This window comes from Ammospiza nelsoni, chromosome Z (assembly GCF_027579445.1).
Source record: "Ammospiza nelsoni isolate bAmmNel1 chromosome Z, bAmmNel1.pri, whole genome shotgun sequence".
NCBI lineage: Eukaryota > Metazoa > Chordata > Aves > Passeriformes > Passerellidae > Ammospiza > Ammospiza nelsoni.
In genome coordinates this window covers 19,775,632-19,791,058 of record NC_080669.1, presented here as the reverse complement: position 1 = coordinate 19,791,058, position 15,427 = coordinate 19,775,632, and the positions used below count along the sequence as shown (strand labels likewise).

At 50.7% G+C, this 15,427-nt stretch overlaps 1 protein-coding gene across 1 annotated transcript; it reads left to right on the top strand.

Annotated features, from left to right (window-relative positions):
* The first annotated feature begins 1,858 nt into the window (after nt 1-1,858).
* Nucleotides 1,859-11,680, top strand: LOC132087037 (serine/threonine-protein kinase PAK 3-like). The gene is made up of 13 exons (XM_059493065.1): nt 1,859-1,891; nt 2,225-2,347; nt 2,687-2,762; nt 2,806-2,870; nt 3,101-3,242; nt 5,391-5,454; nt 6,235-6,283; nt 7,545-7,654; nt 8,461-8,578; nt 9,406-9,505; nt 9,833-10,029; nt 10,361-10,495; nt 11,636-11,680. The coding sequence occupies exons 1-13, from the start codon at nt 1,859-1,861 to the stop codon at nt 11,678-11,680; spliced, it is 1,257 nt and encodes a 418-aa protein (XP_059349048.1).
* Nucleotides 11,681-15,427: the final 3,747 nt, after the last annotated feature.

Sequence of the window (15,427 nt, the reverse complement as noted above, 5' to 3'; positions counted from 1 at the left end):
TACTTGTAGAAGGTGGAGCTTCCATCTATCATTCCTTTAGTCCCTTTGAGTCACTTTGAGAGCATCTGGTAAACAAAGTATCTCTACGTGCACTAGGAATAGCAGTAAACATTGAGGAGGCAGTGTTCAGGAGAACACTGGCTTCTGTCCCCCTGCAGAGTGACTTGGAAGGGCTGATGAGCTCAGGGCTCTGAGCACAGGCTGGGCTTTTGCTTGTTGGCAGAGACTTGGTGGGCGCAGCCACCCATGAGGAATGTGTCCGGCAACAGCAATTTGAGCACTGGCTGCTGAGATCAAACTCAGCTGGCCTTTCTGTGCTGGGCTAGGTCATGAGGAAAAGCTGGCCAACCACCTGGAGGTTGGCTGCTTTGCTATTTTAAGTAGCAGAAACAATCTTGCTGTAGCTGAGTTTCCATGCACGGCCTTTTCCATGCTCAGGATATGTAACTGAAGGCATGTCCAGCTGGAGCAACTGCCCCTGTGTGCCAGGAACAATTTCTCTTCATCTTCACACCTTGTAGGTCAGAGAAGGAGAGCCTGCAAAGCAGCCTGCTGCAGGCTCAGCAGCACGTATCGGAGCTGGAGATCACCAGGAGCCGTCTGGAAGCCCAAGTGCGCACAGCCACACGGGCCCAGGAGGTGATACTCGGTGAGAGCCTGGTGTGCTTTGTTTCTGGTGATGGCCCAGCCTAGTGCAGTTGCTCCAAAGGCAGCTCTGTCCACAGGGCTCCTGAGGAGGAAAGGAACTGAGCACAGGTCCCTCCTTGCCTGAAACTGAAAGGGCTTCAGGTCAGTAGAGTCTCTGCTAGTGCAGTCTCTGACTGTTGCCGTTTGTCATGTTTGCAGAGGATGTGAAGGGCCTCCGTCAGGAGCTGCAAGCTGTAAGATCTCTCAGCAAGCAGCAGTGTGAAGAAATGGCTCAAGAGCTCCTCTGGGCAGAAGAGCAGTGCTGCAAGGCTCTCAGACACTGGCAATCTGCTCAGGAAGAGGAAAAAAGGAAGCTCCAGCAAGAAATGGTAAGCGACAATACGTCCCGGAAGTTTTCAGGCAAGCTTGGTGGGCTGGCTTAGCAGAAGAGCAGCCTGGGTGACATGGCTGCAAGCATCTGCTGTAGGCTACACATTGCTGGGCCAGGCAGCAGAGGACTTCAAGGGCTCCGACTAGAAAGCCTGTGAAGACCAAGACGATGGTGCCAGGATAGTACCTGCAGCCACGGTTTCAGGCTGGGTATAAGCCAAGTTCCCCAGAGAGCTGGATGGTCACCACCCAAAGCATGGCAGCGAAGGATCTTGCCCACAGCCTCGTGCCATGCAGCAGACGGCTGCTGACCTTGCTGCACTCTGCTGCCCCAGCAACTGGGTTCCTTGCATTCTGTCCTTCCACGGTGGACAGAGAGTCTCCCCTTTGGGCTCGAAGCATACGCAACAGGCCCCGTGTTGCTGGTATTCCAGCTGGTGGCCTGTCCTGTGACTAGGGCATCGGGGTGCTGGCTTCCTCCTCATCCTGCAGTCCACCTGCAGGTTTGCCTTGATCAAAGGGCTGTGGCACTTTGAGAACACAGCCTGTGAGAGCAGGCAGAAATCCTGAGCAGACAGGGGCTAGGAAACGGGCAGCCTTCAGAGTGGGGAAGGAAGGCGGAATCTCCTTTCCTTCCACCTGCTGACCCTCCTGTAAAGCTCCTGGTTAGAAGTGCTGGAGGGCACAAAGCCACTACTGGGGACTCTTCAGGGAGGGGGCTTGTGGGAGGGATGAAGCTGTCATTTTTTCTTTGGGGAGCACGGCTGGGACTTCATCTGGAAGTGTCTCTTCCTCTCATCAGAAGCAATGTCTGGAACGGCAGCACTTGGAGGCGCAGGCGATGCTGGAGGAACGGGAAAGCTTCCTGGCAGAGGTACAGAGGGAGCAGGAGAAAAGGCTGCTTGAGATGAAGCAGGATGTTGCCATCAGGCAACCCGAATAAGAAAAGATAGGAACCAGAGCCAGTCAAGAGGCAGCACAGAGTGTGAAAAGAGAGTTTGTGTGTTGCTTTGGTCTCCCCTGGGCTCCTTATGGGCACTGCTTGTCTGGACACTGTCTGTCTGAGGGGGACTGCCTCTTAGCCGGCCCGTGGTAAACATGAGGAGGAGAACAAAGTGTTTTTGGAAAGCGTGTGCACCTCAATCTTGCTTGCCACACGAGTGGTGTGTGGGACGTTAAAAGGCGTCTTCTCTTTGTTCCTGTGCAGCTCCAGGGTCAGAATGCTGCTCTCTTAGTCAAGGTGCACCAGCTGCAATGGGAGCTAGAGCAAAGGCGGCAGCAGCTGCAGCAGCTGAGGCAGCAGCTGAATGAGGAGTGTCTGAATGGGCAGGTGAGCCTGACCAGGCAGGCTGCAAGGGAAGGGCAGTGATGGAGGCATGAGCTGGACATCTCAGGAAAGGGGAGGCAAGGACTACTGCAGGCACTGGGAGCACAGAGCTGGGCAGGCTCCAGCGCTGTGCACCAGGAAGAAGAGTTGAGATGAAAGAGTGAGAGCTGGGTGGAGAAGCCTGCAGTACAGGCTGGCAGAACAAAGGCAGGTGAGTGAAAGAGCAGTAGGCACTGCAGTCATGCAACAAGTGGTCTCTGCTCTTCTCACCTTTCCCCTGCAGAGCAGCAGGTGGATGGGGGCGAGGCCCCTGACGGCCATGCTCTGTGGTCTGCATTGCAGCTCGCCAGCACGACACTTACTGGGCCACTGAAGCTCAGCTTTGCTGCCCTGGGCATCAAAGCTAGTGCTCTGGCTGGTGGGCCAGCAATCCTGTGAATGTATTTCTGCTGGCTTCTTAGTGCCCACTTTGTTTATTGAGGAGTTTGCTCAGGTGAACGTGGTGACCCCTGCACATTCTGAACAAGTTGTCCCTTTCCATGGTGCAGGTCTCAGAACAGGGTGAAATTTTAAGGTGTTCTTTCCCTTTCACCATCTCTACTATGGCTGGCTGTGACAAGCTGTAGTCTCTGCTTGTTTGGCTTTGACTTGTGCAGCCAAACACCAGTGTTGTTCCTGATGGCATGCCTGTGGAATGTGCCGTCAGGGGCATCTCTGCCAGCCACACTTCTGACACAAACAAATTTCTTGTCCCAGATGAACGAGGGCTCTGCCCTTGAAGGCGCCGCTGCAGCAGCAGCCTCCGAAGAAGCCTCCCCTCCGCAGCCTGAGAACTCGAGCAGGAGCAGCTCACCCCGCTCCTTCCAGGAGAGCGAGAAGCAGTGCCTGAGGCTGCTGAGTAGGTCCTGGGGATTCCTTGTGCAATCCAGCAGTGTATTATGGGGTGTGTGCCTCAGCATGAGCTGTAGCACCTCTTCCTCCTGACTCTGGTGTCGGGGAGACATTCTGGACTCCCTACAGGAGCCATTGTTGTGCTTGGAGGCAGCCAGGGAGCATTTTGGGGCACTCCTTTTGCCTTTGAGGGCAGCTGGGTGTGGGTGGCCTTTGCCTGAGGTTCCATGCGCACTAAAGGCAAAAGCAGGGATTGTTTCCGGAGCAGCAGAAGGCTGCAACCTAGCCAACGACTGAGTCAGCTTGTGTGTGCTGGTCTGGCCACATTGATCATAATAGTTGGCTTCCTAGATTGCCTTTAGACTGCATTTGGAGACAAAACACTTCAGAGAAAAAATTTGGCTGTGGGGCTGGTTTCATACTGGTGGTGTTTTCATGACTTCTACTATTCCTTTTACAGTTTGCTTGGATAAAAATTCTTCATTTTTGTTAGTGTGACCTCCTTGGAAGGAGCATCAGGTGATAGCAAAACAACAGAGGAAGGGGTCTTTTCAGCACACCCCAAATGTTAAGAAATTGTATTCTTAGAACAATCCCTGGGAATCAGAGAGCAAGAGGTGTTTTCAAAGTGCAGCCAACAAAGAAAAACACAATTTGATTTTCCAATCCCCCTTGGATAGTTCAGTTGTATGCCTAGGGAGACGCATCAAGAGACACTTCTGTGTGGCAGGGCCAGATAAAACTGCCCTGCAGGCAATTCTCGGGATGAAGCCTGCATCCCCTCTGCTGCATGTTCCTCCAGTACAAGGCACTTTGTCAGGGCTAAAGCCCAGCCGGTGAATACTCTTGGGATACTAAGGATTGGCCTCAATCCCTGCACTCTTGGAAAGCACAGCAAGGCCTTGGTGACTCTGCAGTACAACTCAGTTGCTCCTTGCAACTGGTCATAGCTGCCGGTGCAGTGCTGTCAGAGAATAAGAAGCGGGCAGGTACAGGACAGAGCCCAGTTTACTCAGTGTCGGCCATCAGCTGTAGGGACAAGAGGTGAATGGATCGACTCCTCCTTGGCTCTGAACTCAATGACACCCATGTTCTGTCTCGAGTGGGGTCAACAGCTTGTAGCAGTGCTGAGTCTGGCTCTGGCTTCTTCACAGTGCCTGTCAGAGGCCATTTGTGGGCTCTGCCCAGGTTTTTGTCATACCTGCCCTGCCACTGATGGCTGCTGTGGCTGCAGGGGCTGGAGCCTTCCTTAGCTGTGAGGTTTCAGCAGCCACCGCGTTGCTGCAGCTTGGCCTGGACTCGTCAGAGGATCAGCATCTCGTTTGTGCAGGTGTCTGAGCCACGGCAGCGCCTGAGGAGCGGCGCTGTCCTTGTTACCCGTCTGGGCTGTGCCCTTTGGGAAGATGGGGCACGTGGCTGGTGTCCAAGGGGCCGAGGGCAGTGCTAGTGACTGCTGCAGCCCAGGCTGAAGACATGGACTTGTTGTTCTTCACTAAATGGGGAATGGGCAAAATCATCTTCAGAACTTAGCCTGCTCATAAAAGAAGAGGGTCCTAATTCTTACAGCCATTGTTCTTGGATGTAGCACACCATGAGCTGCTGTTCTCTGAAAATGTCAAGGCATTCTTCAGGCAAACTGCTGAGAGGTAGAGGAAATCCCCTCCTCTCCTGGATTTCACTTTGCAATATTCCTTCAGCTCTGCAAAAAGCAGCTGTTGATAAAACTTCATCCCAGATCACAGGGTGCATTGAAATCTTGGAATTATGAAACCTTTTGTTGAACCTCACAAGAGAGTGTTATCTCCCACAACAAGGAAGGGTCCTGATTTTTCAGCCCTCCTTCCCCTTTGTGGACCCACAACCACTTGCCACGGTGCCAGTTCTCTTCTGGTCTCTGTCTGCTCTGACGCTTTCTCCGTGGGCTTAGTCTCCTCTTCAAAGGAGTGTGCAGAATCAGACTCTGTGCAGGCCACGTGTGTTACAGAGCTGCCAGTCTTCTTACTGCGGCTGCTCTTGTTGTTGTTCTTGTTGACACTGTTGCTAGCCAAGCGACCAGAAATTGCTCCGCGCCGCAGAAAGTGGAGCTGAGATTCTGATCCACTGGAAGTCAGGATCTCTGTTTTGAAGTTTGCTTCTTGCATTTTCTTTCTTTCAGGGAGTGTGGTGAGCGTGGCAGATCCAGAAGAGAAATACACTGGATGGAAAATTATTGGCAGAGGGTGAGTTCAGCCATGCTTACTCCTCCAGACGTAGGTGGCTGCTGGAATATCCAGAGGGAAGTCAGGCAAGCTGCAAGCATCTTCAGACCCTGGCTTTAGATTGTCCCTGTCTCAGTACTGGTCACAAGGCATCAGCAAAGATAACTGCATGCTGGCAACCAATGTCTTGCCTGCCTCAAGGAGGCACTTGCCTGTCCCTCAAGTGTGTGGCACGAGATTCCTTATTTTCCCAGCAGACACGGTGTTGCATGATTCCAAATAATATGGCCCCACAACTGAAGGAAGAAAAAACTGAGAGAGCAGCTTCCCACCTGACAGCCGTCAGACAGCAGCTCTCAGCAGAATTTCTTTCCAATATTTTGCTGAACACAACTTTCAGTGCTCAGGACAATAAGACAGGCTGTGTGGTGCTGCCTGAGTTTGGCAGACAGAATCAAAAGAGAGCTCTGAGTCCAAGAGGACTCTGTGTGTTTCATTGCTTGGAAAGGCACACCACACACACAAGCACAAAAAGGAAGAGGCAAAGCAAACCCTCACATCCATAGTCTGGTGTGTACATTTGAGATTTGTAGCAGCTCTTTTTTCTTCCTGTTGGACCCAGCTTTGCTCTTGGACAAGCTGCATGGCAGAGGGTTGCTGGGCTGCTGTGGTATTGTCTGAAGGGTAGACAAAGGCTGGTGTTTGAGGGACACTCCAGGCAGCAGAGAGCTCCTGCCTGGGCTGCCTTTTGCTTCTCAGCACTGAACAGCTTCTCTGTTCTTGCTGCTGTTCTGTTCCTAGGGGTTTTGGAACCGTTTATAAGGCCTTGGACGCTGCCACAGGACAAGCGGTAAGTGCCAACAGCCCTTGCAGATTTTGCAGCTCTTGAGCGCTTTCCCTTGGGATGTGATCTGTGGCCAGAGCGTTGTGTTACCTGTCTTTGCTGCAAAGGCTGCCTAGAGGCAGGCTGAAAAATGCATTTTGGACAGACTTTGTCTCGCATTCTGAATCAGTGTGAGGATGGCAGTGGTGTCTTTCCAAGAAGGCCATGCTATCTTGGACTGCCTGGATAAGTGTGCAGAGATTAGCTGATGGTAGCAGCCGTCATTCTGGCCCAATTCCTCTTATGCCGCGGTTCAGACACAGATAGGATTTGCCATTGTTTCCCAGCACGAGGTACCCTTTGAAAAGATCTAAAGAAGGAAAGGCCTTGTCTGGAGCGCAGTTTTGCCTTTCAGTCCTGGGGAGCCTGGGTCTCACACACACACAGACACTCGCACACGGATCAGTGAGAAGAAGCTGATGAAGAGCCTTAAGTAATACTGCCTTGTGTTGGTCCTTTGTTGCTGACATTCCATTACAGAGATGCTATTTGTACTGAACTGACATGCTGATGTCAGTTGGAGAGTCCCATGCTCTTTGGGGCTAAACATTCAGAGTCCTGAATTCTCCTTTCTGGCTCTCAGCAAATACAACTCCATCTTCCTGGTGGCTCCTTACCCACCTGCAGCGCTGTGCTCAGCAACTGCACTTGGAGGGATGTCTACAAGGAGTCTGAAAGCCCTAAGCCCTGCTTCTCACCTGGAGTGCATCAGTAGTGGTCCACAGAAAGGATTCTTCATTTTTTAACACACTCAAGAATTACACATCTAAACCGTGTTGAGGAATGTTCTTCAGAGATGCAAAATCCAGAAGAAGTTAGGATGTGCTAGGATGTTAACTTTCCTTTGAGTTGCCTTGGAGTTGTTCTTTGTCAGACAGCATTTTCTCTGTAATGGATTGGTGCATTTACTTTGGAGCACAATCAAGAATGGCAGCAGTTTCTGAAACACTGATCAAATCCCCTAGAAATGCTAACCTGTTTTCCACAAGTTGATTTCATTTCACAGAAGCAAAATTCCTTTGGCTTGCAAAACGCGTGTAAATGATAACAGTAGTGGTAAAGGAGGCCTCGCGGAGGAGTCTGCAAGGGCTGAGAGTGCTGTTAGCACATTGTGGCTGATGCTTTAGAGTCCCTTTTCGCCGAGGTGACAAGGCATCCTGGCCCGTGAGTGCACGGAGGAAGAGGCTCTTGTAACGTCTGTTCCTAACGGCTTTCAACGTCATTGTAGGTGGCCGTAAAGGAAATTGATCTCCAGCACCAGCGCTGCAAGGAAGTATTGAAAGAAATCCTGGTCATGAGGGAAATGAGGAACCCCAATATTGTCACCTACCTAGAAAGGTAAGTAGTTCTGTATTTTTATGGGAATGTCAGTTTCCATACTTGCCAGGCAAAGGTTTCAAGCACTTTGCTCAGTGGCAGAAAATTGGCTATGAACATCAGTCCACTCCTGTATGAGGCATGGGAGGAGATGGCATTCTTCTGGTTCCTGGCAGAAATAGCTTAACGATTGTTCTCAGAAACCTGTCTCTCTTACTAAGCCAGCAGCCTCTATGTTCACTTGCTGAATGTTCCTTTGCTGTTCTGGGGCATGATTTCTTCTTCTGAGTGTCGGAAGAGAAGTGCTGAGAAAGCATCACAGAAATTATTTCCCTTGTGCTGTTCCCACTATTTTCCATTGCCTTGCATGCCAAAAGAGACACATTATTTGCCGGGTTTGAGGTAGTTTTATCCTGTTTGTGACTGTCCTTTATGCAAGGCTTCCCAAAGGGTGTTGGCAGTGCTGCACCTCCACCTCCCCTGTGAAAAAGCTGTGAAAACTGTGTCTCCTTGCTGTTGGAGTGAATGGTGCAATTTGTTATGAAGACAATGAAGCAGCTGCTGGGATGTAGCCGCTTCCAGATCTGCCTCTGCTATCACAAACTGCCGTTTTCCCCTGCTTGCCCCCTAAGCCGTCTCCTTTCCCACGGGTGTGCAATTAGATGGCACAGATTGCAAGCCCTGGATAGCCTGGGTGGAGCGTGTCTCCATTTTATTCCGTCTTCATTTCCCAGTGACCTGGAAGCAAAACTCAGCTGTAGTCTTTTCATCCGTATGGCAATTTAGCTGTGCCCATTCAGCTCTACACTGTTGTTTTCATCTTCCAGCTACCTTGTCAATGAGTTTGTCCTGCTGGTGTTGGAGTACATGGATGGAGGCTCTTTAGCAATAGTGATCAGCGAGAAAAGGATGGCTGTAGGACACATGGCAACTGTCTGTCAGGAGGTAAGGGATCCTGCTTGTGCTTGGCATGCCTTGGACAGCATCATAGTTCAAAAGCGCTGCTACGTGAGTGATTCCGTGCTCAGAGCTTTCTTGCTGTGCTGCTCTTTTGCTTCAGAGAAGAAGGAGCATCTGGACGGAAGTGCCTGCCAGTGTCCCTGCCCTTACTATAGTCTGCTCTTTATCTGCTTTTGGCCTCTGTGCTCTCTGTCTCTTTTTGATTTTTCAATTTTTTTTATCTGTTCTGCACTTTGCCCCTCCAAGTCTTTGCCCAGAGCCTTTCTGCATTGCCTTCTTTGCCTGTAAGCGCAAAGATGCCGCTGTGCGAGTTTTAAACCAACAGCAAAGGCCAAGAGAGGCTCATCTCTCATGGGTCTCAGCTTCAAAGGAGGGCATGGCACCCACCACGGTGCTTGCTGCTGAAAACTGACAAATGACTTGAAATGTCTTTCAAATCTGCTGACCAGGCAGCCTTACAGCCCTTTACCTCCAGTCTCCCAGCTGACAGTGATGCCCTTGGTACCCAAAGCAGGGACTTTTCCTCTTTTGGCCAACCGTTGTTTGTCCTCTGAATGGGGAGAGCGCATCCGCTGCAGCAGCGGTCATTCTGACTGGCTTTGCAGGGGACAGTCTCGAGCAGCAACTGCTCTTTCCCCCTCAAAGCCAATATGCCTTGCCTTAGAGAGATCCTGCTCTCCCAGGGTTGCAGCAGCAAGCTCTTCCTCTTGCCAGCACTCACTGCTCCTCTGAGATCCATGAATCTTCAGGAGCACACGATGAAATCAGATCAGGCTAACTTTTGGCCTCCTGTTTCTTTTATTCTCTCTCAGTGCCTGAAAGGCCTGGCTTTCCTTCATGCCAACCAGGTGATCCACAGAGACATCAAAAGTGACAACATCCTTCTGGGCCGGGATGGCTCCGTCAAGTTGGGTGGGTATTCTTGCTCAGGGCACAGCTGTAGGCTGCTGGGAGTCTAAAAGAGCAACAAGTATCAAGAGGAACTGTGGTTTGTGTGTGTCCCTTCCAGAGGGAGGGAGGCCACAGTGGAAACCTTCAGTGTAGATGAGGAAAAGCCACCACCCTGGGAATGGTGGTGGGTTTGTTAAATGGACAATTGCTAGTTTCCTTGGCTGCAGCCCTGAGGAAAGAGAGCACAGCTGCTTTTCCAGCTAGATTCAGTACTACATTCTGAGACTTAGAGTGAGGAAATCTTTTCCTTGGTTTCCTACTTGAAGCAGTGTTTGTTTTTCTCCTCAGCTGATTTTGGCCTCTGTGCTCTGCTCACACCTGAGCAGAGTAAACGGAGGTCGATGGTGGGGACAACTTGCTGGATGGCACCCGAGGTGGTGAGAAAAGAGCCTTACGGTCCCAAAGTGGACACCTGGTCCCTTGGCATCGTGGGAATTGAAATGGCCAGAGGAGAGGCTCCTTATGTTTGGGAGACCAGTGACAGGGTAAGGTGCAAATATGCTTCAGAATTCAGTATCCTTCTGGTCTGTCTCCATTAGACTAAATCCCATTCCCGCAGCTTGGATGAGTTCCAAGAAGGTCCACTTCTAAAAATGTCCCTGCAGCTCACATCAGCTGTCAAGGCAAGACCTGTTGCCCCTTGGAATAGCTGGAGTTGCACTGGGGCCTTTCTACTTTTGGGGAAGAAGGCTCATCTCTAACCATCTGCTAGGCAAGAAATTGCCACTGCAGACTGGGGCTTAAAAGACGGGGTCTAGGTGAGCACTGAAGGCTGTGGAAGAATCACGTAGAGTCTTGTGTTTCCTTTCACTTCAGGCTAACCACCTGATAGGCACGCAAGGCATACCAGATGTGCACAAGCTCAGCCTACCCCCTGCCTTGTGTGAATTTCTGGGCTGCTGCCTGCAGATGGATGTGGACAGGAGAGGCTCTGCTAAGGAACTTCTGCAGGTACAAGGCAAAGGGGCTGCTCCCTGTCTGGGTTTGCTCCTCGGCCCAACTCCAGGGAATCAGATGGGCCCCCCACAGGGTAATCTCTGCTCTGGCTGCTTTTCAAATGAGAACCAAATAGGATCCAAGACTAGTTAAGGTTAGAAGGGAGTGGTGGAGGTCATCTAGTCCAAAGCCCCTGCCAATAGATCAGGTTGCCCAGAGCCCCAGCTCACCTGACCTGGAATGCTGACAGCGATGGGGCACCTCCCAGCTCTCTGGGCAGCCTGAGGCAGTGTTTCAGCACTCTCCTCATAAGGAGTTTCTTCCTTAGAGCCTATCTGAATTGACTGTCTTTTAGTTTAAAACCATTCTCCCTTGTTCTCTTGCAATTGGCCCTGCTAATAGATATGTCCCCATCTTTCTTCTAAGCCCCTTCAAATATTGAAAGGTGTCCTTGGAGACCTTGCCCTTCTGCAAGCTAAACAAGCCCAATTCTCACAGCCGTTCCTCAGAGGAGAGCTCCCACCTTCTGGTCATTGCTGAGGCCCCCTTTTGCTCTCGGCTGCTGTTTTCAGGTTTAGTTGGTAGCAAAGGAACTGAAGTACTACAGTGCTGGGGAAGGAGGCCTGCAGTGGGGCTTGAAGAACACAACATAAGCACTCCCTGCCAAGCGGTTCTAGATTGGTCTGTGGGAAGGTGGGACCTTTGGGGGGGACTGACTGAGCATCCAAGGGCATCCAGTTTGTCCTTCCTGCCCCACTCTTAGAGGTTTCTGCCAGCCAAAGAGGGACAGCTGAGCAGGATTTGTGCCAGCCTCACGTGCTGCCTGGCCCGCTCAAGTAGATGAGAACCACTGCAGCTTTGCTGCCACCTTTTGTGGCAGACAGGCAGCTGGCGACGGCGCCACTTCCTCGGCTCTCCCTGCCGTGAAGGAAGATGCCAGCCAGGCCAGGAGGAGGGGGGCATGCCAAGGCAGACACTGCTCTCCTTGCAAGCCAGAGCTGAGTCCATCTGCGCTCTGCCCCTTCTGTCTGTGTGTTTCTGGGCCCTAGAAGAACCCAGCTTGACCCTGTTAGAAGCTCAGTTGGAAAATACTGGTTCCTTCTCCCTTGGTCTCTTTTAATTTGGTTGCTTTGGTTTCTTTTTCCCTTTGGGCAGCATCCATTTCTCAAGCTAGCGGAGCCTCTCTTCAGCCTCCTCTGAGAGCCTGATTGCTGTCATCCCTGCAGCAAAGTAATGCAGGAAGCAGAGGAGATGACAAGGACCACTTCAGCACGTAGAGAACGGAGCCTCTGAGAACAGGCAGGAATCCTGAGGAGAGAGGGCCCAGCAAACAGACAGACTGAGACAGAGTGGGAAAAGAAGGTGCCACCTCCTTTTCTCCCATCTGCTCATCCTCCTTCTAAATTTCTGCTTAGGACAGCATAGCTGGAGGGCACAAAGTCACTAGTGATGTGCAGATTTGAGCAAGGCAGGAGTGGCATTGCAGGCGTGAAGGGAATGGGAGGGCCAGAGCTGTGTCTCAGGAGGAGGGAGCTCCCACAGGATGCCACCAGCAGAGCCGGGCTAGAGCTGTGGGAGACGGCTGGATGTTCCCAGCTGCGGAGGAGGCGCCTGAAGCGGCTGGGAACATCCTGTGCATTCTTTGACCCATGGAGCAGGGTGCTGCATGTGTGCTTATTTGGCCAAATTGATCAGAATAGTTGGCTTCCTGGTTTCCCTTTAGACTCCTGACGTGTTGGCAGTCACTGGAAACAAAATACTTCAGAGAAATGGATTGGCTTTGGGGCTGGTTTCATACTGGTGTTGTATCAGGACTGTTTCATGACTTCAACTATTCCTCCTACAGATCACTTGGGCCCCCACCAAGCACATCTCCACTCCAGGTGCTTTTCAAAGGAAAGGAAGGAAAGAGGCAGTGAATCAATGGGAGAAGTGGAGCACATGACCAGGAGCACTTCCGGATTCCTTTCTCCAATCAATGTCAGCTCGGAGCCAACCTTTTTTTTTTTTTTTTTTTTTTTTTAATGGCGGACAAGACCATGTCCCTGCACTGATCTGTGCTGCGGAACAGGGTCTCATAGCTAGGCCACAGAGCTGGGCTGCGGAGCTGTGCCGCGGAGCTGTGTCACGGAGCAGGGCCTCGTAGCTGGGCCGTGGAGCTGTGCCGCAGAGCTGTGCCGCGGAGCCGGGCCTCCCAGCTGGGCCGCGGAGTTGTGCTGCGGTGCTGTGCCGCAGAGCCGTGCCGCGGAGCTGGGCCTCGGAGCTGGGCCGCGGAGCCGTGCCGCGGAGCTAGGCCGCGGAGCTAGGCCGTGTAGCTGTGCCGCGGAGCTGTGCTGCGGAGGTGAGCTTCGGAGCTGTGCCGCGGAGTTGTGTCGTGGAGCTGTACTGTGGAGCTGTGCTTTGCTCCCTTCCCTGCATTCTGCATCCCTCAAAGAGTCTCTGTTACTACCTTAGCAGCTCTGCAGTGCCGACTTGCTGCTGGAGAACTCCTGGAACTCTGAAACCCCAGATTTCTAAATCCTTGAATTTCCAAATCTCTGCATTCTTAAATCCCTGGACTCCTGTAACCTCGGATTTTGGAATCCTTGGATTCCTAAACTCTCGGATTTCCTGAATCCCCGGATTCCTGAACCTCCTGATTTTGAATCCCCTGCCGTCTGGTTGTTTCTGAGGTGTTTGTTAACAATGGTTTCTACAAGATCAAAAGCTGTGGCTGGTGTAAGTGATCAAGTTGGGCCCTCCAAAAAGGACGTGAGTGTACAGACCCACCCCTGCCCAGAATGTTTGAGTTTATTGGTGGCATCAGGGAGTGCTGTGGAGGAGAACCGCTTACGCTGCGAACAAGTGAATGACCTCCTTCTAATGGTGGCTGAGCTTAGGGAGGAAGTTGAAAGATTAAGGAGTATTAGTGAAAGTGAAAGGCAGATAGATTGGTGGAGTTCAGCCCTATCATCTTTAAGGGAGGTTACTAATCAAGAGACTGAGGACTTATATGCCTCCCATTCTCAGATGACAGAAGGGCATTTGGTGGATGAAGAGGAGTGGAAATGGGTCCCTGTGCGGGGTGGTAAAAATGAAAAGACCTGCCCCCCTCCATCATCCAGCCAAGTACCATTACAAAACAGGTATGAGATATTGGATCCAGAGATACAACTAGATGGTTTAGGAGAGAATTGTCTGCCTAGTGAACCTCCTAATTATGTTTCACCTGCAACACGAATTATTACCTCTAGTACCAAGAAGAAAAGAAGGGTAATTGTCGTAGGTGATTCCCTCCTGAAAGGAACTGAAGGCCCTGTATGTCGACCAGACCCATCCCACAGGGAAGTTTGTTGCCTCCCTGGGGCCCGGGTACAAAATATTACTGAGAGACTTCCTGGACTGATTCAGCCCTCTGATTATTATCCACTGCTGATACTTCAGGCTGGCAGTGATGAGATCGAGAAGAGGAGCATTAAGGCAATCAGGAAGGACTTTAAGGTACTGGGTCAGGTAATTGACAAGGCAGGAGCACAGGTAGTGATGTGCTCAGTCCCTCTGGTGGCGGAGGATAATGATGAAAGAAACAGAAGAATCCGTATCATTAACAAGTGGCTTAAGGGTCGGTGTCATCAACATAAGTTTGGATTTTATGATCATGGCGAAACTTTTACAGCATCTTCTTTGCTGGAATCAGATGGGGTACACCTCTCCGTTAAGGGCAAAAGGATTTTAGCTCATGAACTGGCAGACCTCATTGAGAGAGCTTTAAACTAAGCTTGAAGGGGGAAGGGGAACCAGCTGAGCTAACTGGAAACAGGCCCAAGAATTGCAAGCGTAAGATAGGGGTGAACTCAGTTGCCCAGATGAGGTGCATGTATACCAATGCACGCAGTTTGGGCAATAAACAAGAAGAGCTGGAGGCCATGGTACAACTGCAAAGCTATGATGTAGTTGCCATCACGGAAACATGGTGGGATGACTCATATAACTGGAGTACTACATTGGCTGGATACAGACTCTTCAGGAGAGATAGAAAAGGAAGAAGAGGAGGTGGCGTAGCTCTTTATGTTAAGCAAACCTTCGATGCCATTGAAATTGAAACAAAGGAAGAAGGTGTTGAATGTTTATGGATAAGAATCAAGGGGAAGGCCAATAACGCCGACATCATATTGGGAGTCTGTTATGGTCAACCCGATCAAGAAGAAGAAGTAGACGATTTATTCTATAAGCAGTTGTGCAATATTTCTAGATCATCAACCCTTGTTCTTGTTGGTGATTTTAATCTACCAGATATCTGCTGGGAACTTAATACAGCAGTAAAGAGGCACTCCAGAAAATTCTTAGAATCTATGGAGGATAACTTTTTGTTACAGCTGGTAGATGAACCCACCAGGGAAGGGACTACATTAGATCTGTTATTTACAAATAGGGATGGGCTGGTGGGAGATGTGATGGTTGGAGGTCGTTTGGGGCAGAGTGACCATGAATTAATAGAGTTTTCAATACTTGGCGATATTAGGAAGAGCACCAGTATAACTCGTACATTGGACTTCCGGAGGGCGGACTTTGGCCTGTTTAAGAGATTAATTCAGAGCGTCCCTTGGGAAGCTGCCCTTAAAAATAAAGGAGTTCAGGAAGGGTGGGCTTACTTCAAGGCAGAGATCTTGAGGGCGCAGGAACAAACCATTCCTGTATCCCGAAAGATCAGTCTACGGGGCAAACGTCCAGCCTGGCTGGGAAAGGAGATCTTGGAGGAACTTAGGAATAAAAAGAGGACGTATCAGAGTTGGAAAAAGGGTCAGGTCTCCAAGGAAGTATTCAAGAGGGCTGCTAGAGTATGCAGGAAAAAAATTAGGGAGGCCAAAGCTCAGTTTGAACTCACGATAGCGACTGCTGTTAAGGATAATAAAAAATGTTTTTATAAATATATTAATAGTAGGAAGAAAGGTAGGACCAGCCTTTGTT